At 34.9% G+C, this 24,500-nt stretch overlaps 2 protein-coding genes across 5 annotated transcripts; one reads left to right on the forward strand and one right to left on the reverse strand.

The window, feature by feature from the left end:
• The first annotated feature begins 3,431 nt into the window (after positions 1 to 3,431).
• Positions 3,432 to 5,572, forward strand: LOC111308332 (polyol transporter 5-like). The gene is made up of 3 exons (XM_022906653.2): positions 3,432 to 3,704; positions 3,836 to 4,182; positions 4,282 to 5,572. The coding sequence occupies exons 1-3, from the start codon at positions 3,542 to 3,544 to the stop codon at positions 5,413 to 5,415; spliced, it is 1,644 nt and encodes a 547-aa protein (XP_022762388.2). The 5' UTR covers positions 3,432 to 3,541; the 3' UTR covers positions 5,416 to 5,572.
• Positions 5,573 to 6,334: 762 nt separating this feature from the next.
• Positions 6,335 to 22,252, reverse strand: LOC111309048 (phosphatidylinositol 4-kinase alpha 1-like). Of its 4 annotated transcripts, none has more exons than XM_022907861.2 (26): positions 21,113 to 22,252; positions 20,545 to 20,886; positions 20,282 to 20,443; positions 19,719 to 19,889; positions 19,415 to 19,573; positions 19,196 to 19,323; positions 18,720 to 19,026; positions 17,905 to 18,073; positions 17,529 to 17,746; positions 16,322 to 16,480; positions 16,023 to 16,205; positions 15,088 to 15,615; positions 14,598 to 14,957; positions 14,118 to 14,332; positions 12,831 to 13,014; positions 12,551 to 12,684; positions 12,267 to 12,420; positions 11,732 to 11,998; positions 11,111 to 11,188; positions 10,932 to 10,970; positions 9,595 to 9,767; positions 9,306 to 9,501; positions 8,650 to 8,790; positions 7,929 to 8,137; positions 6,996 to 7,157; positions 6,335 to 6,897 (listed from the first exon to the last, which is right to left on the reverse strand). In XM_022907861.2, the coding sequence occupies exons 1-26, from the start codon at positions 22,049 to 22,051 to the stop codon at positions 6,639 to 6,641; spliced, it is 6,036 nt and encodes a 2,011-aa protein (XP_022763596.2). In that variant the 5' UTR covers positions 22,052 to 22,252; the 3' UTR covers positions 6,335 to 6,638. The 4 variants fall into 4 exon arrangements, with proteins under 4 accessions (XP_022763596.2, XP_022763595.2, XP_089603924.1 ...); XM_022907860.2 differs by having other exon boundaries at positions 19,719 to 19,904; XM_089747798.1 differs by lacking the exons at positions 9,306 to 9,501; positions 9,595 to 9,767.
• Between the last annotated feature and the right edge of the window lie 2,248 nt (positions 22,253 to 24,500).

Below are 24,500 nucleotides of genomic sequence, written 5' to 3' on the forward strand. Positions count from 1 at the left end.
TTCAAAACAAAAAATACTATTTTAAGACTTGTCTTTTTTTTTTTTTTTAATTTAATGAACTGTTTATCAAATTCATGAAGGATATTGCATTAATTGTAAAACTTATTCCCCCTTAATCAACATGATGATAATGATATACAATTGTTTTAGTAATTTATCCAAAAAGGAAACTCTTTGATCAATTTGGATGAGACAACATGGCCACCGACAAGGAAACATGGAGGGGGTGCAAGTTGAGAGCCAGACAAAATGAGGTACAGCTCAACTGAAGTTGTTTATTTAACTAATTTTTATATTATCTTAGATAATTTGACCATCACTATTTCTTTAAAATTTTGTAGATTTATTGGCTTATTAAAATTGGTGCTGCTTTGCCATTCTTTCGGTTCAATGTCTCCATCATTTGAAGTGCCAAATGGATTGGTAAAGAAAAAATTATAGTTTCTTCTATGTTTCTTACTATAAATTAATGTTGTTGGAGATGTGAAAAATGAGTCGAATATATGACAATTAAGTAGAATATTTAGTTTTTTTTTTTTACATTTTTTCTCTTTTCTTTTTCCTCACATTTTATATTCTTTTAAGAAAATAAAATTAGAGCATATATTTATGTTTTCCTAAAAGCAAAATCATAACAAAAAAAAATAGATTTTTGAGTTTGTTAAACATTTTATTTTTTATTATAAAATTGAGAAAATAATTAAGCAAATGAAATGATATTTTGAAGCATAGCAGCCCACCCTCACCCACCAAAAAAAAAAAAAAACAGTTCTTTGCTTAAAGAAATACCCAATAATACTTAATTTTTAAAAAAAAATTTAGATGCACTCATTTCACATGCTTACATAAAATTTTATTTTTCAATTTCTATTATTACTCATAAAAGTTTTATTAATTTTCATTTAAATTCCTAAAATAAAACTTAAAAAAATGAGTGAACGCATTATTTGAGTGTAATATATCAATGTGTGTAGCACTGTCTCATTTTTTAATTTATTATAAGAACAATTTTTTATATAAAAACAAAAGAATATCCAATAATACCAAAAACCCAGAAGAAATATCAAAATGAAATGATTTATACTCTTTGAAGATCCGAATCCCGAACGTGAACATAAGCGTGGGTCCAAAGGCTAAATTGAGAATCCAATATATCTGAACATATATAATCTATATGAAAGATCAAAGAAACGGCAGCAGGATCTCTTTGCTAATAAGAAATTGAAGTTTGTAGGAGTTGTCTTGACACTTTCAATGTAGTCAATTTTTATGACATACGAGTCAAATTAAAAATACAAATTTTCTTATGCCCCGTATGATATCTTATCCGAATTGAATTCCTAGCATCACCAATTTTGATGCGTGGCTTCAAAATTTCAATGGCAAGTAGATTTTTCTTGTTTTCTTCTTCTTTCTTTCAATAACACATCAAATACATAAGAATATTCTCACTTAGATTATGTAAAAAATGCCTATTAGTCTTCAAGTTCATGTATATGTCACGTCACATATTTTTAATTTGATTAAAATTATTTTTATATAAAAATCATAATTTAAAAATAAAAAATTATAAGCATTGATATTTAAAATTTATATTTATTTAATATTAATTCTTAAAATTAATTAAATTAAATCTTAAATTCATAGATAATAAAACATAATTTATTTATAAAATTATTTGAGCTTTTGTAAGTTTGCTACTTCTAACCTTTATATATATGTATATGTATATGTATATACATATATATATATATATATTTCTTCACGTTGAAGAAAGAAGAAATTTATACGTGCAAACTTGCAAGTGTAATTGCGAAATAAACTATTTTATTTATAATTTTTTTGGATTTTTAAAGAGAATGACGAAAATTATAAATAATAAAATAGTAAATAATTATTGAAGGCAATCGAGGGAGTGCAATTTGCAAGAAGGGTGTCTTTCTGTCCATCATTATAAAAAGCGAAGTGGGTTCTTCCCAAATTTTGATCGATTCGGCTGTCTTTGCTGACTTTAGGAAATTATCAAACTTTAGGGCTTCACAGACTCACAATTCCATTGATCTGTCCATGCCTACTGTTTGTCTTCCCTCGTTGAACCGCTTGACTTGAAAAAAAAAAAAGGAAAAATTAATTATATACGAGTTGAAATTTCCTCCTAAAGCTTAAAGTTTGTAATTTAAATAATTAATTTTTTTATTATTAAAAAAAATGGACAGTACTGTTTTCATAAGCTAGCTAGCTAAGGTTGGTAGCAATGCTTAATTACGAATCAAAATGCAACATATGTTAAAATTAATTATGAGACTAATAATTTGTTTAGAAAGTTAATATAATCTTAAATGAACAGATCATCAAGTAATCGATATTGTTTATTATGCTATAGCAAACGTACAACTTCTCCTTTCGTGATCAATGTATAAGACAAATATATTGTTTTATAATTGAACGTCACTGCTCCTCTGGATCACTTATTAATGAGTTGGACACATATTTAGCTTGCAAGTCCAGCATTGGATGTGAATATTGAAATCAACCAAACTCGAATCGTTATTTAATAAATAAAAAATATTATTATTTAAACTTAAATTTTATTATATAATATTATTAAAATAAATTATCTCACGTATAATAAATTTTTAATATTTTATAAATTTATATTCAAGTTGAATCTTTTTATTTATTATTAATTGATTTTAAATTTAATACTTAATGTGATATCAAAATTAAAATTTTTTTAATTAATTTTTTCAATGCTTCTTTTATCTTTACACACACATGATGTGGACTTTTGTTAAAATAATTATATTCAAATTAGATCCTTTTACTTATTATTAATAATTTTAAATTAGATGTTTAATAAATATTAATATAAAATTATTTTTAAAATTTTTAATTTATATTTTTTAAGTAGTGTTGGACTTATTCAAACTTAATAAGTCAAGGTGAGCTTTAAACAAAAATTTTAAATATTAATCAGGGTTGATCCGATCTGATTCAAGAATAGATCTACACTACTTACAGAAAAATTGAATTATTAACCATAAATAATTAACTTTCTACTAATATCACTCATTATTACTCATATTTCTATTTCTTTTTTATGCACACTACACAATTAAACTTTGAAATTCTTGATGAGAATACGACAGTAAATTTCTGAATTTCCTCTTTTGACTGACTTTTTTTACCCCAAATGTCACTATGCATTGATGCTGCCTCATCGTCCATATTTTGTCCTTAACGTTTTGTGGTAGCTAAACGTGAAGAAAATAAGCTAATAACCAAAAAAAAAAAAAAAAAAGGAAATATGGACGGTGAAATTATGGAAAAGAAAGAAGAAAAAAACAATTAACGTAATGGGGAAAGCGTTATGGTCGACCCCTTGATGTAACTTTTTTTGTCTATTTAAGTAAACTCCGCATCTTAACAATGGCAAACTTGGGAGATTCAATGTCTGCTTGAATCTCTAATATTACTACCTCTTACACTACTATACAACAAGTCTAGCCTCCTTTTCTCTTTCCTTTTCTAGCTATCAAAGATGGCTGGGTTGGGAATAGAGGATGGTGCCGTTTCAACTCGACCAGTCATAGTAGACAACAAAACTCTTGCAGATTTTGAGCCTGCAAAGAAACCTAAAAGGAACAAGTTCGCTTTAGCTTGTGCCATACTTGCTTCCTTGGCTTCCATCTTACTTGGTTATGGTAAGTAAAGTAGAGAACAGTTACATCTTTTTCCCATGAAAATTTGAAAAAGTTTGGATAAGTTTTTTGTGGTGATTTTTTTTTTTTTTTAATTTTGGATAAGCAATTTCTTTGTTGATTGCATGAAATAGATATTGGAGTGATGAGTGGAGCTATTATATTCATAAAAGACGAGCTCAAAATCAACGACGTTCAAGTTGAAATCCTTGTCGGTATCCTTAACTTGTACTGTCTTGTCGGTTCATGCGTTGCTGGTCGAACCTCCGACTGGATCGGCCGCCGTTACACCGTCGTGTTCGCCGCTGCCATTTTCTTTGTGGGAGCTCTCCTCATGGGCTTCGCTACAAACTATGCTTTCCTTATGGTGGGTCGTTTCGTTGCTGGAATCGGCGTCGGCTATGCCCTCATGATTGCTCCTGTTTACACTGCTGAAGTCTCCCCCGCTTCCTCTCGCGGTTTCCTCACCTCGTTCCCCGAGGTCCTAAAACCTTTGAAATTTACTTATAGTTTACTTACTATGATATATATTGTTTGATAGAAGCGAAAGCTAATATGGTTTTTTTTTTGGGGGGTATAGATTTTTATTAATGGTGGTATATTGTTGGGGTACGTTTCGAACTATGCATTTTCGAAGCTGCCAACAAACTTAGGGTGGCGGCTGATGCTTGGCGTCGGTGCAATCCCATCGGTTTTATTGGCTGTTGGTGTTCTAGCGATGCCCGAGTCGCCGCGTTGGCTGGTTATGCAAGGCCGACTCGGTGAAGCCAAGACAGTTCTCGACAAAACTTCAGACACTAAAGAAGAAGCTCAGCTTAGACTCGGTGACATCAAAGAAGCAGCTGGAATCCCCCAAGATTGCAACGACGACGTCGTTCAGGTCCAAAAACAATCACACGGTGAAGGCGTTTGGAAAGAATTACTTTTATACCCCACGCCTGCTGTTAGGCACGTGTTGATATGCGCCATTGGGATTCATTTCTTCCAGCAAGCGTCCGGCATAGACGCTGTCGTTTTGTACAGTCCAAGGATTTTTGCAAAAGCCGGGATCACGTCATCAAACGATAAGCTACTCGCCACCATAGCTGTCGGATTCGTCAAGACGATCTTCATCTTGGTGGCCACGTTTTTACTAGATCGAATCGGACGGCGTCCGTTGCTCCTCAGCAGCTTCGCAGGCATGGTGGCCTCATCGGCTACACTCGGACTGTCACTAACGATTATAGATCATTCGACGGAGAAACAAATGTGGGCCATCGGATTGTGCATCGCGATGGTTTTGGCATACGTGGGGTTGTTCTCGATAGGGGCGGGGCCCATCACGTGGGTGTACAGCTCGGAGATCTTCCCGTTGAGGCTACGCGCGCAGGGAGCGAGTATGGGAGTGGCGGTTAACAGGGTGACGAGCGGGGTAATATCGATGACATTTATTTCGTTGTACAAGGCGATTACCATTGGCGGGGCGTTTTTCTTATTCTCCGGGATTGCGACAGTGGCGTTTTTCTTTTTCTATACGTGCTTGCCGGAGACTCAAGGGAAAACGCTGGAGGAAATGGAAGGTCTTTTTGGAAAATTGGTGGGATGGAGGAAAGAGGCTAAGAAGATGAAGATGGAGTCGAAGGATGTTAACGGTGACGGAAAAAGTAACGGTCAGATTCAGTTAGGAAATGTCACTACTAACGGCCGCCAAGGTTATATGACGAGGGTAGTTTAGTAAATATATATGTGGTTAGTGAAGGAGTAGTTTTTTTTTTTTTTTTTTTTCAAGGAAAATGAAGTTTGAGGTGTGACCCTTTGGTGGAAAAAAGGACGAAAATTGTGCTTTTAAATTTTTAATGCAACGCAAAAGGAAAAACTACAATTTCTGTTAATGATTTGCAAAATAAAATAGGAAGCTCCAATAATTGTGGGGGTAAAAATGTAGAGACAGTAGGGGTTACACTTTACAGATACATCTGGTCTGACGCATGGCATTTAGCAACGAGTGGACGTTTTCTATATGGATGATATTCTAATTTGTCCTTTGGCTGTGCTTTTATGGACGTGTCGATATAAAATATGATAGGTAACATGACATCAATGTAATATAAAAAATATATAAAAATAATATTAATTAAAAATTTAATAATAATTATATATAAATTTAATGATATTAAAAATTATATTTTATATTTGTAAGTGACAAAATATTATATATAATTTTTATCTAAAATATAATATAAATATATAAAATATAATATTTTATATAATATAAATATACGAATCTATTGTACCTATAATTTTGCGAATAGGTTTGCAATAATTTCAATTTTGAAAATAACTTTCTAACATTACTTTTTGAGCTTAGCATTTTCAGTTTAAGATCATGTCAAAGTAATGACACTTATTTTCTTCCGACTGATCTGATAGAACAACGCATTGCTACTTCTATCATCGGACGACTCCCCTGGCCTATCATGTTAAACAAAATGGGCCTAACATATAGAAAGGCAACCAATATCTTCAGTACAATCAAGAAACCGAATCAGTCATTAACATCTGTACCCCGTGGATCTTCAGTTGCAATAATCGAACATTTTCTTGGTGAGTCAGCCCCTAAATGACGAATTTAATACTTGTATACAGTAAAAAAATTGCTGTATAAACCAGCAAACGTTCCTCGTTGCTCATTCAGACAATTAATTTCATGGCTGTATTTTTACAAACCTAACATGGATATCCACCACCAGGTTACAAAGAACTCTCTTGCCATTTTGAGTTTTGACAACAATCTCCTCAAATATCAACTTGGGTGTGTCGTGTGAGCCGCTTCTATTATAATTCCTAGCATTGCTTTGGTGGAATTTTCTCAAGAAAATTGTAACCATAAGGGAAAAATAATTACTATAAAATTACAAAGAATAATCATGTACATTTAAAGATGCTATTCCCGTGACTTTACTTCTCAATGCCTTGCTGCAGATACTGTATTAGGTCATAGCCAGCAGTCGTCCACTTGTTGTAGGCATCTGTGCAGACACTTTTCATGAAAATGGCAGCCTCACGCTCACTCATCTCGGGATGAAATCTCTTGCGAAGATTTCCAATGGGATCGCCCCTGCTGAAGCAGGGCAATCCACTGTCAAGCATAAGCAATACAGTGTTGATGATCCCATTCATATGGCGGCGGGCAGCAAGGTATCCCTTCACACACAAGCTGTGAACATTTGACAAAGAACAACTCAAATGACTTGAATAAGGAAAAACGGGTATGCAGAAAAAAGATAGAAGGATAAAATCAAGCAAAGTAATTACCTAACAAAGTGGTCCCAAGTTTCACTTTTCATAACCCCTGATGGGTCTAATAATTGAGTCATCTCATGGCTCAACTTGAAATGCGCACTCTCAAACCGCATATTTCCACCAGGTGATGTTTCCAAGATGAAACCAAAATCAATATGAACAAGCCTCCCTGCACTGTATTGACATGCATATCACAGATACATTGAGTTTTTCCTTCTTTCCTTTTTCCAACTGGAGAGGGGTTTAGGCCAAAATTCATCTTTGGTATTGCAAATAGTGAAATGTGATGGTCTATTATTTGGTTACAGAACCTGTCACTTATTTTGGGTACCTTAATCTATTTACCTGCATAAATTTGTTATAATCGTAAATGGGTCCAGCACCCTCTTAGATCTGAACACTCTAGTATAGAAAAAGGTTTTTATTGTTGAAGACCAATAAAAAGCTTCAGAGAGAGAAAGACCCATTCACTAATCCTTAGTGTTTCCTTCTTGGATTCCATTATTTCAAGTTTTCTAACAGCATATCAACTGAGAATGACAGGTTTTATTCATATTTTTGTTTATAATTCATTCGTATATGAATATGTGCTCCACTCATTAGTGCAATAGATATTCATAGTTTTTTTTTTAGAACCACTCCTAAGTGCTTTCTTGGAATCCGCAAATTTAGGTTCTTCAAAAGCAAATAATCTGACAACACCAGGTTTGGTTTATATTTTTGTTTATAATGCATTTATATATGATTATGTGTTCCCGTCACTAGTGCAATAATTGTTCATAGTTTTTCCAACAGAAGTATAATGATTTGACACAGATTTGAGGACCTAAAGAGGTTCCACAAACCATCTGGTTATCATGTTTTCATATATGAATTATTTAAATTTAGCTATTCTAGCAACCACAGCTTACAATTTCTAAAGTCAAGGAACTAGCAGAACCATACTTGTCAAAAAGAAGGTTGCCATTGTGTCGATCCTTTGGTTGAAGTAGAAGGCTTGCTACAGCATACCCTGCACTGCTAATTATAAAGTTTCTGCGTGCAGCTTCAAAGCTAGGAGAGCCAACAGGCCCATAATCCTGTTGAAAAATCTCATACAAACCACCATCATTTGTTTCACCCATCTGGCTTCTACTTCGTGTATTAGGCACAACCTGCACCAAAGGAGAAAAAGAGAACTTTAAGCAAAAACTTCATTACAGTACTCTAGGAACAGTTGTTCAGTTCTTTTCAGCAAGATGACACATGCACAAATGACTCCACCAGTAAACCAAACCACATTGTCATATTTGTCCATATAGCAGACATTATTGGGAGAGCAAGACAAAAATAGCAGTGGTAATCCCTAAATTCACTTTACACAGCCTTTTTAAAAAGTCACTGCCTGTTGCCTTTGTAAAAGTCTTAAGACAGACAAATGCAAGAATGACAACAGTAAGACCACACACCCTAAAACTCCTGAGTGGTGGGAGCATTATATTCCCTCTAAGTTCTTTTTCCTCATTCTGTTTAGCTGTTAAAGTTATAGATTAGGTATTTCCAAAATTATCACAAGAGAAATGAATTCCTTGGCTAGTGTTGCAATCTTAATGTACTTAATGAAAAAAAAAACAGAATTAGAAGTGTAATACACATAAAATCTTAGCAGAATACAAGATATACTCACCTCAATTATACCTCTCTCCGGACCGGTTGGGAGAACACCATAGGGAAATAAATAGAGATTAAGTCCAACTGCTGTAAATATGTCTCTTAGAAGGGCTATCACTTGAAGAGCAAGAACATCTTGTCGACAATCATCTCCAACCTTGAATAAAAATTCAATTTCATAAAAATGGCAACACGGCTTTATGTAAGAAATCAGGACCATACAATTTGACCAGCAAAACAAAAAGGTTAAACAAGTACAATTTTCAAATCTGGGACATATATTAGGAACTGAAAATCCAATAACTAGAAAAAGTACATAAATTCAAACGTAATCTTAATTAGAAAAAGAGAGCTGTGCTTTGTGTCTTCCAGCAGAATAAAAAAAAATCAATTTCTATATCAAAATCTAAAACTCGCATAACATCCTGAAACCAAAGAAACCGCCTTCAAGAGCTGGAGGATACTCACGGTGTCCTTTTTCTTGTGTGGGAGAAACAAAGGGGGGAAGAAGGCCCCAGAAATAGTATGAGTCTATGAGAGCAATCCCACAATTAAGGGTGAACAAAAACAACTTCAGGGGTTTTCTGGTTTTTCCAAAGTATCGGTACAAGATAGAATTTTGTGTTTGCAATTCAAACCAGTCTTTTTTGTCCAACTCAAACACAAGTTTACCTTGAAAATGCAAGCCTGGGGTTTTATGTCATTCTGGTCACCATCCCGATCAACCACATTAAATGTGATCATAATAGGAACTTTTGCTGCCGATTGTAAGGGTATTCCACTATCAACTTGAATACCCCTAACAAGCTTATTAGGAGCTGTTGGCAAATAAAGGTCCTCTCCCTCCATTTCAATTTTCTCTAACTCTCTGTAATAATTGCAAGCATGTCATCACCAATTTTAACGGCAAGATAGAAATAAGACATGACACAAACATAACCATTAAGAGATAGAGATATACTTCTGGATGCCAGCCCGGCGTTCCTCCTTTGGAAGGGGAAATAGGACACCAGAAATGGATGTAACTTGGTCAAAGAAATCAAATTCTCTTTGAAACAAGTCACAGGCCTTGGGTGTGAAACCATCGATAATATGTTGTCGAACAATTGGCAACAGTGCAAGAAATGAACTATTCTGGAATAAGAGAATGTACACAAGTCAATGGTCAAAGAATGTGAGAGGATAGCAAAGTACTTCACAACTTTACGAGTTTTGCAACAATTAATGGTATCTGAACCATCATGTTAACCCAACCTTCAACAAAAAACTCAATGCCATCGGAACATTTCCCAATCTGTGATGAGTCACTGCATAGCAAGACATTCTCTTAACATGATAGAGCAATGCTTACCCATACCACACCCTTAAGTCTTATTGAACCATTAATCAACATCCAATCCAACCTGATTATAGGCTTCTCACTAGCTGTAATCAATCAAAACCTAGTCCTGATTGACAAAGATTCTCGTGAATCAACCAGTTCTTGACTTAGGTATCACTTGGTTGTTGCTTTTACCATACATACATACATACATACATACATACATACATACATACATACATATATATATTTCTCCTTTTAGATTAAGTAAAACATGTTTGGATATAAAAGCAAATAAAAATGAAGAATTAAAAATTAGAAAAGTAGCTATATTTAAGAACAAAATGCATGATTTTACTTTTTATAAAAAACAGTTTTGTAGAATTTATGTCTCAATTGGATCATTTTTTAATTTTTAACCAAAAAGCAAAGGCAAAAGCAAGAATCAGACAAAGCCTCAATTAATTGGAAATTGGAGATTTGTAGAGAACTGATGCTAATTTGAGTTAATCAATTAATTTCTGACCAATAGTAGACAAAGGATACTTGATAAAGAGAGCCACTGACATCATTCTTGACAGAAGGCATACCATTTTTCTTTTGGGTCTAGAGCTAGATTGCAATTTTACCATTCTATATATCCATGTCATCAACAAATTAGCAAACTTCCTTTTTTCTCCTCATTGCAACAAAGCCCCTTTTTATAGTCAACTTCCAGAATGTATAAAAAGAATTTTTTAATTACTTTGTCGTTATCATACTTTTCTCTAATTTTTCATTCTTATTTTCTTAGACTATATAGAACAGGATGCTTATGACATCACATTGTGCAGTCATTCAACCCCAATACACCGACCATCAGTCCTCTAAACCACAACCCAGTCAACTTTACAAGCCAATGTGCAGTCCTGCTTTCCAATCATTAAATCAAGTTCTAACAACCTTTCAAGAAAAAGAGAACACTGAGATGGACAAACCTTTGCACTTGCATCTTTCCCAGGTTCACATGTCTCACCCTGCCATTACAAAGTAAGGACTCAGGACTTACTTATGATCATAAAGGATGTAATGTAAAGTGAAGATGATCGTATATTCCCTCACAAACCAACTGAAAAAGCATACAATCTAATTGAGGAAAAATAAAAAAATTTCACACCTGCAGATGCCATATTAGAATATGTGCAAATATGTCACTTCTTTGAGCTGCTCTAAGCAAATACCCTTCTACTAACCTCTGCAAAATGGAAGAATCATTAATGAAAAAAATTAAGAAGTGTGAAAAACACTACAACATGGTGTAAGCAACAAGATAATTTAGGTCTGCAATTATGGCAATTAGGAAGGACTATCCCAACCTTCAACCCTGATAACCAAACACTTGTTGCATCCAATCGATTCAAGTTCCAATCATTTCAAAACATATATTAAAATTACACAACGCTAATCAGATTAAGGTCATTTTGGTGGTCTTTGGGGAGGAGAAAAAATCAGATTCATACCAAATGCTAAATTTTGAAAAATGCACAATGCTGCCGTATCCACACAATGGTTAATTGCAGTCATAGAGGCAATGTTGATTGATCACTTAGTAAAAAGGAAACATCATGCTCAAATTGGTTTGATAGGGAATGCAATTTCTCAACCTAACCTAAATATAACCACCAAGCAAATACACCTATGACATATCCTATCGTCAGATAAACTTCCTAGCATTGCACCTCAACAACAAAAGAAAAAATATAAATAAAATAAATACTCATCTTTTTTTATCACTCACCCCTTCATCATATCGCAGAGCTTGCACAAGTTGTGGCATGAAGAAGGTTACACGTTCAGGAGGATAGGACTCCAACACCCTTAGAACATAAGCCATGACACGTGGATGACCCTTATATACAGGAGTAAGGAATTCGAGAGCTTGTGTGATTGAACAAGCAGCCCAGTGAGGAAGTTGTTGCAAAAGTGCTGAATTTTCATCAACTGCCTTTGGGGTAACAAAATATGGCAATGCCTCAGGTATACAGTGGATGTCCAATATATGTGACTGCGTGAGAAATGTCAGGAAATCAAGAAGCAAATCAACTAAGATGCCATGCTAAAAAAAAAAAAATTAAAACAGTAGAAGCAGAAAAGCAGAAAGAAAAAATCAATGAGCGTTCCTTGAATGCTCAGCCTAATAACCACAATAACAGTGTGATAACAGAATGATGACCATCTCCTTACCACCTAAATAATTAATAGCCATACAGTATTTTAGAAGTTTCATTTCTTCGCCATTCCAATTCCAGCTCCTCTGCATAAGCAAAGCATACCTGGACTAGCTGAGTTATCTCAGCCTTCAGATAAGTGTTTGTTGGAAACCTTGAGGCCAAGGAAAAAGCAATTCGAGGATCCACTGAGAAAGCAGTCCTGGCATATTCAATCCATTTGTCTGTGCTGATTTTGGGCCGAGAAGATATGCCTTCCCTGAATATAAAGATAAATACAAACAACAAAAATTGACTACAATCATGAAGACATTAATGCAACAAAAGGATGCCAAAAAATATATAAGACCAAAATATCACAAATATATTCTGCTGAAAAACGAAAATACTTTGAAAGAGGTTGTGCCCAAACTTCAACCCTATCAGCTTCATGCTGGCATAGCATTAGAAGCAGCTGCTTTCTTTTTTCTCTTCCCACAGCATAGTTGTCCATCTGGCCCCAGACCGGGTGATAATGATCATTCTGCAAATGTTTAACCAACTTTAGAATTAACCAGCACAACCGGCTCATAAAATTCATATTACAACAGAAAATACATACGATCAGAATGTCTTTAATGAAGGAAGAAACATTTGAAAACCACAGTGGCTGAAAGATGACCATCTTACCGCATCAACCAAAGAGTTCCCATTCTCACTTGTACCTCCCTTGGAATCAGATTGCAGAGAATCTACCCTCTCATTCGAAAGATAGTGAACAAAAACGGAGACAGATTGAGCCTCACTCTGAGCAAAATTTATATTGTTTATGTCATACCACTCAGGCTCATAGGCAAACCAGCCCAAAGAGGCCCTGCATGCACCAAAAACAACTTTAAGTACATTTGCAAAGGTATGCCACTTAAGCAAGAATTGAATATTGGAACACATATAAATCGCCTGTTGCCGTGGCAATGCCAAACAAATACAAGAAAAACAGTGTATGTGTAAGAGTTTGTGTGTGTGTGTGTGTGTGCATAACAAACACATATGAGGAAGCCTAGGGGCGAAAGAGGATTTTGAACCTTAAAAGCCTTACCTCTATTAAGCAGGTATTACAACCACTAGGGCAACCCTTGGTTGTTGAATCCTCCTTAATTTAATCAAACTAATCTAATCACTTAATACAAAAAGCTCAAAGTCCTTGATGGATTTGGAAACTCCATCTTCAATTGTATTTTTTTTCCAAATATCTTGACAAGCACCATTGGCAATGTATGTCTCACAAATGGAACTCATAAGCATGGCCAAACAGTCAGACACAGAAGCTATGTAAATTGGTATAAATGTCTTGGTCTGATAGCAAAATATAGATAAACATGGACCACCAGTTTGAAATCCATCTTTTGGCACAAAGATGTCTTAATGGTGAAAACTAAATAAAATGGAAAATGAAGTCTCAGTGATTATCAAATGCATAGCAATATCCCAACTGGAACAATTATAACAGTGGTCTTCTAATACACACACATTATATCCCTCTTTTGGGCAATAAAAACTTCCATAGGCCATACATAATAATCATTCTTTCAGTGCAATAACAAGTTCAATAGCACACTTTTTTTGAAGTAATACAAGGGTAAATGATATATCTATATATATGTATATGTATGTGCATGTGCGTGCGAGCGTGTGTGTAATATTTACTTAAGCAAAAACTGAAACAATGATTCTTAAGTTCTTTACTACAAGGGAAAAAAGCAATATTTAGAACAATTTTAGGAAAAAAGTCAATGACTTGTCCAAAAAGAAAATTAAAAGAAAAAAGAACTAAAAAGCTGTAGATTGAAAGTGAAAGAAAGAGAGCAAAAGAAAATGGAAATAAAGGTCAATGACTTGTCCAAAAATAAAAATCAAAGAAAAAAGAACTAAAAAGGTGTAGATTGAAATGAAAGAAAGAGAGCCAATAGCAGTTACCGGTATATTCTATCTTCCAACAGCTGAAGCCCAGTTCTAAAATTCTGCAAATTCCCTTGGGATTGGCACGAGCAAAGCTTAAGACCAAGAAGCATGAAGGTGAAGAAGGTGCCAGAGGCTGCCGGATGATGAGAAAAGTTCCAGGGAAGTTTGGTTGTTCCTTGCAACATCCGACCAAGGAGTAAGAGTTGCTCAATACTATTGTGACGAACTACCTATACAATCCATACAAGATAAAGAGATACAGTCAGAAAAATGAGTCGAATCAGCATCTATATAAAGTGATATTGACATAGTCAGAAAACAAGATAATAAATACCAAATGGGTGACAAAGAAACATGAACATAAATACATATACAGAAACATCACATCGAGATTATCCATTTCTATTCGAATCCAGTTTAGTGATAAACAATAAGCACAAACATTATGACATGGAAAACACTTGTGTCTGAGAGAGAATACAAATTATCTGTTACCTCAAAGCGGTCAATAAAAAACCCCAGCCACAATCTATGAGCAATTATTTGGTCAACAGGATTGATATCAGGCAGTGCCACTGGTTCCCCAGGGGCCAAGTGGGGCCTTAATTTTGCACCAGGTCCTGAGTATTTGACGTCAGAAGCAAAAAGACCTCGTTTTGTATCAATTGTCCATAACCATGCATCGACAAGTTCAGCAAGTACAAGAGACCCCAATTGTGGAGCAGCAGAAACGAGCCAAGTCCAGATGAAAACACCAGTCTCCATAGCATCAGGGGTAGAAATATAAGCTGGACACCAGCAGAGAAGACGCAGAAGTTGTGAGAAGCCCTCCAAATTTGCTTTTCGGTCAGAACTCTGGCAAAGAAATGAACCATTTTCAAAGGGTAAAAGTGGAATGCTACTCAAAATACTTTTCAGCAGTAAGAGTATATATATGTGTGTGTGTGTGTGTGTGTGTGTGTGTATGAAATTGTGATAGCTCTACCAGATTTGACAGAAGCAATGCAGTTGCCTGAGAACAAGTTTCACGGAACTGTGACTTGTCCAGTTCTCCACCTTTCTCTGCAGTATTAACAAACTGCTGAAGGAGACGCACAAACTTTGAAAGTAACATCTCATTAAATGAATCATCCTCAGTTTGTGGTGGTTGAGAGAATGCTCCAGAGATCAACCTTTGAAGGCCACTACCAAAACCTGTTTGTGGGGCACCAGATTGAAATCCACCAATGCTACTATACAACCTTCTCATGCCAGCAATTTCTCCAGCATAGTTGCATTTAACAGTTGCACTGACTATACCAGTACTGAGGACCTCTAAGATGAAGGCTTCTGACAACTTTAAATTTGCTCCTGATGCTGCAGCTGCTGCCGCCATGACTGAAGGAATATTTGCAGTTCGTATTCCAGCCCAACAATCACTTTTTCCTGTACCAATCCTTATCTCAGATAATAGAGACACCACATCAGTTGTATGCTGTGCCTTCTGCCATGTGTTTGCTTTGCAGAGCTTTTCCTGTGGTATATATTTGGAACCAGGAACAAGTAACTAAAAGATCCAAGAAAAAAGTGACAAATCTAATTCATTTTAAGAATGGCTTTGATGCTAAGAGAAACCAAAGAACAGTCTTAATGTTTAAACAATTTAAAAAAGAAAAAAACCAAAAAAATCATAACTGAAATTTGTTTAGCCCAACAAGAACGAGTAGGTGAGTCTATATATATAAATTTTAAGATATGTCCAATTTTCATTCAAAAAAAGAGCCCAATCAAAGCATCCTAGTAATAAATGTCAGGGACTGTTCAAAACTCAATGCACAAGGGAAATAATATACATTAACCATGCAGGATTCACATATTCAAGGAGGAGGGGGAATAATAAGCCAAAAAGTAAATAACATATACAGTCATCCAGTCAGCAACCTGAAGTAGACCCTGGGTAGTACAAGGAGCATATGACAGTGATATGACAATCCATTCCCGAACAATTTTTTGGTATAAAGACCGAACAGCTGCTTCCCAAGCAGGATCATTGACAATAGTAGAAGGTGTATCATTTTGAACAGAAAAAAGCAGGGAATCAAGACAAGAAGAATTCCACAAAACCTGCACAAATTTAGTTCCATTTGTGTCAAATATGCTATTTAAGTTAAGGAGCACAACTGGGAAAAAAAAAAAAGAATAACCATTAGATTAGAAGGACATCACCAATATAACTTTACCTGAGCAAATCTATCCCTAAGCTGAACCAATAGGTTCACAGCAATATCACGAATGTGTTCTTCCCTCTGTGACATACTATTTATTAGAAAACAAGCATGTGCAAAAAGGGTTGATTCTCTAATGACAGCTTCATTGCCGGTTTCAGTTATTCGGTCTTCCTGAACACATATCAAGAAATTCATGAGGTTCATATAGCCGGATCATGTGCACATGCATAAATACACACAAACAGAGACAGAGAAGAAACAAAAGAGCAGGATGAGCAACCAGTATCATACTGATAGTAAAGGCACGATGCACTTCTACTGTTTGGGAAGGTCATCCAAGAGAATGTAACTTAATTGGAAGAAGTAATTATAAGTTACTCAAGGACACATAATTTTTCCATACTTCAGAATGTCACACTCATTTTAAAACTACAGAAGAAAGAAAAGTTAGAGAATGCTTGTGAATAAGACAATAAAATAAAGCTACAGATGATCAAGCACATTCAAAGGTGAAAAAGTCACCAGACAGCACTATAAAGGACGTACAAACATCAAGGAAAAACACGTATTCTTCACTTTTGAAATTTTAGGAGCACAGCAAAAATTTAAAGTGCCAAAGAAAAGAAAATGAGAAATCCTCTCATCTTTGGCATTTTAAGAAATGGAGAGCATACCAGGAAAACAAAACAAATAACACAAGTATATAAAAAATTAGAATAATTGTAGAAAACCAAATCTAGGATATGGTGCATTCGATAGCCACCGCTTATGGCACACACAGATCTTTTCAATATATTTTTCCTAAAATCAAATCATGTGCATTCCAATGAGCATTTATTTGGGACCTTTTAAAATATATATGCATTCCAATTGATTATTGAATTCATTTAAGGCAGATTGGAAATTATGGACTGGAGAAAGTGTAAAAGAAACAACGGACTTGTATATGATAGATGCGGAACTGATTTTCTTAATCTTTTGGATTGAACTCTGGTACCATGTAAGAGAATATTTGTAGAACATGAAGTGTAATTAAAACTTAGTAAAGTAGATGCCAGTTGATTATACAATTATTAGTTAATTATAATTTTAACAATACCAAATATGGAAAGAGGAATACCTTATAAAATCACTTTATATGAAGATTGTATTCAAAATGAGAAGAAAAAACAAAATGAAAAAATAATGCTCCAAAAGCTTCAAGTAAATGAAGACATACCAACCATGATACTGCTGTTTCAAATGCCCTGTGCACAATTGCAGTCAAACATTGAAAGACAGCTGGCATAAGATTTGGAGTTTTCAAGTATTCAAAGACACAACTGAAGGCACTTCTAGAAGCAGTCAAACTAATGCCACCATTAAGGATGCCACCATTACTGCTGAAACGTATTATCTCCAGGAAAGCCACCGCAAGAAGATAGGTTGCCTTTACACCTGTAAAACAATAAAAAAAAAAAGGGAATGATACAGACCACAGGTAACGATGAGTTCTACCAAATAAAGGCCAAATAACAATTTATTATCACATAAAAAATTATTAAACATGGGGAATCAAGGTTTATCCACTGTTAAGTGCAAGAAGTTCACTAGACCTGAAATTGTGCTCATTGATCCAACATCAACTCGCCCACCTAAAGCAGCAGAAAGAGCTGTTCTTTGGCTTAGAGCAGCTTTCTCGTTGCCACTCCCTCGACGACTGCCAGGGTTGTGAAGGGCATTCAGTTCCAACTCATCTTCAAGCCACTTCACCGAGCTGACAACCTGAAAAAAAACACAATGTGATGTTAAATGGCAGTTTAGTTTAGAAAAGCCACACAGCCATCATTTATAAAAAATAAATAAAAAATACATAAACACACACACACACACACACACATGGGTCTGATGCGGATAAGGGGAAAGCTAGGCAGTTCTATGTTCAGAAGCATAACTAACTCAAACTGAGTTGAGCACACTCCAAAATAATAAACTAAAAAGGAACAACCATGCTACATAAAAATAGAAAGATAAACTTATATGGATGTAACTGAATAAAGTTGCAAAAGCCTGGGAGAGACATTGCACTCCCTAGTCAGCTCAGCATGAAAAAACAATTAAATGTATAAAAGCTTCCAAGTGTTCAACATCGTACGTAGCCATCCCAACTAGTGATTGTAGACCCACCTGCCTACTACCATTTCCACCAGATAATTGCAACTTAATTAATGTTTTAGTGTCAGATTTATTTGCATAGAATCAAGTATATGCAAAAAAATAAGCATGCAAAAAACCATCCAATGCAACAACTAAATATAAATCAGTCTGATAAAAATAATTAGCACAATAGCAGATAAATTGGAAAAGGCTAATGATAAGTCAAATGAAATATTGTTGGTGCTCATGGAAGACTTTTTGAAGATCCACTTACAAGGGGAGGAGTCCCTTGAGCAATACGCTGGACTGCAGAAGCCCAAAGTGCATTCCACATATATGGTCCACTCACTGCTTGAAGGGCAATTGTACCCATGCTTCCCACACTGTTCAATGTAGTGGAAACTGATTTTATAGGCGTTTGAGTCTTCTGTATGGGAGGTGCCAGCCCAAAAAGAGCAATGTAGAACCACAAGTTGCGGAATAACTTTAGCAGTGAAGGTTCCACATCTACTGTAGGATCAAAATCAGAACATATTTCAGCTACAGCAGGAAGTAGAGGCCCCAGAAAGTCAGCTCCACTCCTGCAAAATTTGAAATACTGGGCATAAAATATCTGGAACATGCACTACAAGGAGGATAAAAAAAAAAAAGAAAGACTATAGAAAGTAAGCCATACAACAAAGTACCAGCAGAATGCCTGGATTGACATAAATTAAATAAGAAAAATGTATTCCTAATCAGCAAATCTACCTTCCACTTTTTGACTCAGCAGCCAAGCCTACATCAGAGCACAAAGATAACAGGCGATGACGATAGTCTGAACGCAATTTTGCACTCTTTAGACCAGTAGCAATCAATAAAAATCCTGCAGGGAGAGTCTAGAATGTGATTGAACCAGTGAGCATCCAATCAATAAGGAAAGCTCCTGGGCAACTAATAGTTACTTCTTATCTAACAAATAATGCACACCTCAACACGTTCTGTAGTGGCCTCTGGTGCCAAAGTTTTGCTTTCAGCAGACCCTACACTCAATAGTTTACTCAAGTAACTTCTTGTCATCAGAACAACTGTCTCCCGATATGACTTCTCAAAACCTAAACTTGCCATGTGAGATACAGCATCGAGAAGCTGCAGTAAATTGAGAGTACCAATCAGAGTCGAGAAACCACTCCAAAAAATTCTAAAGCAAGAGTATCAGTCAACTCTTTCAGTTACTTGCATATGTAAATAGCGAAAAAAAAAGTTTTGAAATTTATAATTAGAAAATACATACTCGAAGTCGCAGTAAACTAGGAGTTGTAGCATCACCCTCTTCTAAGCTTTCAATAAAAAGTGGAAGTATCATGTCCACCACTTCAGGCTTGCTGATAGCAACATTTAAATCAGCCAACAAACGTATTACATTAAGCTGTACAGCTGGAGCCGCCTGTTTCTCTTTATCAACCTGAAATTTGCATGGCTATGTAAGCATTGCAAAAAAGTAAAATAAATGGGGTTATTAGCTATTAGTTAAGTATGAACATAACTACTAAGATCTGATAAGCAACATATAACATAAATTTACTAATCCATCTCAAACAAACATATCAACCTGAAATAACCAACCTCTCCACATGCAAATGCAGAATACTCTGGCTAAAGGTAATGAAAGGAGAAGAAAAAAAATTAATAATTTTAATCTAAACTGATAACATAGATTATACAACCACACAACCAGAGAAGGTATGCTTATATAAGTGCTGCATGTATAAGTGTTCAGGGCATTAGGCCCACACATAGGCACATGCACTTTAGTGTATGACTTAATCATTCAATAGCTAATATTATATCACCGACCTGCTCCTCATAATCGTTTCTCTCTCGAATGCTTGTAGCTAATCCCATGATAAATGTATCTATTGGAGCCCGGTCTTTGGTCAATCCAGATTCAATAATATCACAACATGTCTTAAGAACACTCTCAAACATGGCTCCTTGGCTGCTGCCCCAAGTATCAGCCTGTTACAATCACATTGTAAGAAACATCAAAAAAGGGGAAAAATGCAACCTAGAAGGCCATTTTTGTGATCCAAAATCCAAACCACAATTATAATACATGCCTGCATACATGCAGCCAGCACAAGGGGTTTGAGGCGAATGAGCAAAACACGCAGTGGCTGCCCTCCCCTAGGGACAGCAACTTGTGCAATCCCAGAAAGCAAGGAACTGAATAGCTCCTCGCAAACTCTCAACTTTCGCCATACAGAGAGGAGACATGCTTCAGCTGCATCTATCAACAATGCAAGAGTCTCTAGCACCAATTTCTTAGAGGTCTTTGCATCCACATCAAGAGATACAAGACTTCTAATTTGCATCCTAGCAGCAGCTTGATAAACTGATAGCTTTGCATTAATTCTGGATTTTAAAATTGGCCCTTGTTCAGTCCAATCACGCTTCCTTATCTGCATACCAAGTCAAAAGTTATGCCCATCTCTTTTTTCATTAACCAGTGGTTCTATAAAGTTCAAATGCTAACTTATTCAACAAAATGAGTATAAGTTACCTCCCACCTCTTTTTTTTTTAAACCGTTTCTTCAATAAAATTCAGTTAATAACTTTTCCTATAAAACGAATCACTCAGTTGCCTAAATATTATGAAAATAACACAAGATATCCATTGGCGTTTACCTTTAGAAAGGCAGACATGGATTGAAGCTGCTTCTTCGCAATAAATCTCACTTGCTCCAAAAGCTTTTGATCAATGCTTACTTTGTGCAAAATGTGAGCAATCAATTTAAAAGCAATTTCTTGCTTCTCCAAGCTCTCCACAGACTCTTCCTCGAACAAAGCAACTTGTTGCCTAAACATGGCCCCACCTCCTTCGTTGATTAAATTCACGTTCCCTAACTGAATAGCACCACTCTTCCAATACACACCACCTCCATTTGCCATCATTGACCCTCTAGATGAATCATTCGCTGGGCTTGAAACCTCATTGCCTTGAAAATGGTTGACGTTCAAAGGTGAACTTTGAGAAGACGATGTCTCCGAGTTTCCCGGAATTACCTCCCTCGGTGATGCCGGAACTGACATAGCCAACTGGTCGAGAAGGTAATTTATCAATTTTTCTGCATCGGACGGTAAAACTGGCGGAAAATTCTGCGACAAAGCCAACAATAAAGCCCTAGAAATTGCCGAATCATTGCTGTTTGTATCGTGGTTATTGACCGCGGCCGTAACTACCTCCCCGACCAATCCGGCGATCTCGGAAGCGAAATCAGGAGATGAATCGGCGGATTCATACACGTATTTCAAGAAATCGACGAAGAATGAAGCAATGGAATCGGAGTTGTACGACTGCGGCCAAAAGGAACGACGAAACGACGTCGGAATGGCCCGAATAAACTCTAGTATCACCGATTTGGGGCGATTATCCGTGGAATCGGGGCATTTAGAGAGAAATCGCGCGATGGCGAGCACGGCATTGACTTGCGACCTTGAAACCCTGGGCGATCCGCCCAGTAGCGACTCCGGCTGCGGACACCTTCCGCAAATCCAGTCGATTTTATCTCTAAATTGTTCCGGATTGTTCGCTATAATGTCGCAGAGTTCGATCAGCGACTCCATTCGCGATCACCAAAATTCTGAATCAGAATCTGACCAAATTAAATCTCGTAATCGGTTTTCGTCAATGAAAAAATCGCAAAGATGACAAATAAATGTTAGGGTTTTGGATTCTCATTCCGATATTAAGCAGCTGTTTCCTAACGTCGCTGTTGTCCCTGTTTTTGTATGTCTCGCCGTTGTTGCGATTGTCTCCTTTTCTTTATTTTTGTCCCTTTCTTTGCTTCTTATATATTCTTGCTTTTTTATTAGTTCCGTTATCTAATTTTAATGGATTTAATGCGAAGTTTGTTTCTCCTCGCGCCTCTCGGATCCTTTTTTTTTCTTTTTTTTTTTTTTTTTTTTTTCTCAGCTCGCTTTCGTGTATGTTCATACCTTCTTTAATCGGTGCCGTTTCGTGGATGAGCGAGTTGACCCGGTGAGTTGGTTAATCCTAACGTGACTCCTGAGATTTGACTTTGACCGGATGAATCATGATACGGGAATGGGATTCTTTCTTTTATCATTATAACGGAAAGAAAGAAGAAAATGATTGTTCAAAAATTTAGTAAAATTTGTTAAAAAAAGGAAAATTTATATAAATTTGATAAAAATTAAAAAAATATATGTTTAGGGTTTAATTTATTAATATGAATTGTGATAGAATAATTTTTATATTTTATATATATTAAATATGAAATAAATATATATATGAATATTATTGTAATAATAATATTAATTTTAATTTAATCTGTTTAAAATTATATCGGAAATTTTAACTAAACTTTTTTTGAAAACAAAAGCAAATTTTGAACTTCCTACTTGACCAAAAATACAAAGTATGCCTTGGCAAAACATCATGATAAGGATAACTATATTAAATGCAAATAAAAATTGATAGACAATCTAAAAGTAATAATAATCCCAATAATTCAAATGCGAGATTAAAATGTTATATTGTTTTTTTAATTTTTTTATTTAAAAATATAAAATTGAATTTTAATATTATAAATAAATATTAGTCACTAATATATGAGTTGAGTGAAATGCTCAAAAAACATCTATTTATTTAGAAAAACGATTAAAGATATCGTTATGTTATATCCTCACTTTCAAATTTGAAATATCACAAAAGCAATTTACTAAAACAATGGAATCTATCTTTTCTCTAGATCATGATTCTTCAGATTTTTAGATACTTGGAATATCATCAGCTCCTTTAGTGGATGCAACCATGGGGGAAAGGGTCATTCTCTTTTGAAAGGGAAGTATATATATAGGTATTCGATAATTGTTAGACATATGTTTGGTGCTTTTTTCAATGCCATGCATGGGCTAATTAAAGAGTTGATCAAAGCTTAAAAGGGATGGCTGTCTCTATTTTTTCCAAGGAGATGGCTGTGAATTGGTAAGCTAAAGGATGGGTAAAGCATTTTTTTTATTTTCATTCTTTATATTTTATATTATACTTATTATCATACTCATATAGAATAAATATTTCAAATTCATTCTCATCTCTATTTCTTTGATTATTTAATAGGGATAAATAATCTATGTGACATTTTAAAAAATAACAATAAAATTTATTTTTTAAGTTCTTTATTTTTATTTTGTACATTTATGTAATTTTCTTATAAATATATATATTTTAAATATAAATATATTAATTCTAATAAATTTAAAATAAATTTTATAGTATTAAATAAAAAATTAATTTATTAAATATATAAATAAATATGGTATAAATATGGGCAAGTACTATATTACTCATCCTCATATCTGTACATAGTAAAAAATTTAAAATTATATCTATCTCTTTTCTCATCTCAAAAATTTAATATTTATTCTTATTTCTATTAAAATAAAAAATTGAATTCTTCATCATATTTGGATAAAATTGACATCATTAAGAGATGCTAACATATGCCTATAACAATCAAGTGCTTCCACGAACTTTTGTTACTTTGCCTTTAATATTGATAGGGAAACTTTGTAATAGCAAAAATATTAGCGGGAATTGGGAGCCACATGCCTTAAATATTGGAAAACTCTTATGTTTAATGGATTAGTTTGGAACTCTGGACCAAAAATGGCCGCCACTAGTAGGTATGCGCCCACAAAATTGAGTTTGTACTTTTAATACCAAAGAAGCGGTGTTTGATCCATTCGAACATGATCAATACATTATGATCGTTGGCACTATCCAGAGGGTTAAGACTTAAGCCTCAGGTAATCCCTAAGCAAACACAAGACAAACCCATTGCCCCCAAAAGCACGTAAAAAAAGAAAAAAAAAAATGTCTATCTGGTCTATGTAGCCTGGTCTACCCATGTTCAAATATGCTACTGATTGGGAGAATGAATTCTTACGAGTCATTGACAATCTCTCCAGAAGGTTAAATGAAGTATAACATTAACTAAGAACAGTAGTATATATCTATAAATTCAAGGACGAAACTAGACATAAGGTAAAA

The sequence above is a fragment of the Durio zibethinus genome, chromosome 2 (assembly GCF_047325235.1).
Source record: "Durio zibethinus cultivar Kanyao isolate XHJ-2024 chromosome 2, ASM4732523v1, whole genome shotgun sequence".
NCBI classification, from domain to species: domain Eukaryota; kingdom Viridiplantae; phylum Streptophyta; class Magnoliopsida; order Malvales; family Malvaceae; genus Durio; species Durio zibethinus.

What these genes read in the sequence shown, in the direction of transcription:
- LOC111309048 (XM_022907860.2), bottom strand. Translation starts at nt 22,051, where the DNA reads ATGGAGTCGCTGATCGAACTCTGCGACATTATAGCGAACAATCCGGAA. An exon ending in AGATAACTCAGCTAGTCCAG is followed by an intron (nt 11,999 to 12,266) that starts GTATGCTTTGCT and finishes TTTCTCACGCAG; the next exon opens with TCACATATATTGGACATCCA. An exon ending in GGCAACCTTCTTTTTGACAA is followed by an intron (nt 7,158 to 7,928) that starts GTATGGTTCTGC and finishes ATGTCAATACAG; the next exon opens with TGCAGGGAGGCTTGTTCATA.
- LOC111308332 (XM_022906653.2), top strand. Translation starts at nt 3,542, where the DNA reads ATGGCTGGGTTGGGAATAGAGGATGGTGCCGTTTCAACTCGACCAGTC. An exon ending in TTCCATCTTACTTGGTTATG is followed by an intron (nt 3,705 to 3,835) that starts GTAAGTAAAGTA and finishes TGCATGAAATAG; the next exon opens with ATATTGGAGTGATGAGTGGA. An exon ending in TCCTCACCTCGTTCCCCGAG is followed by an intron (nt 4,183 to 4,281) that starts GTCCTAAAACCT and finishes TGGGGGGTATAG; the next exon opens with ATTTTTATTAATGGTGGTAT.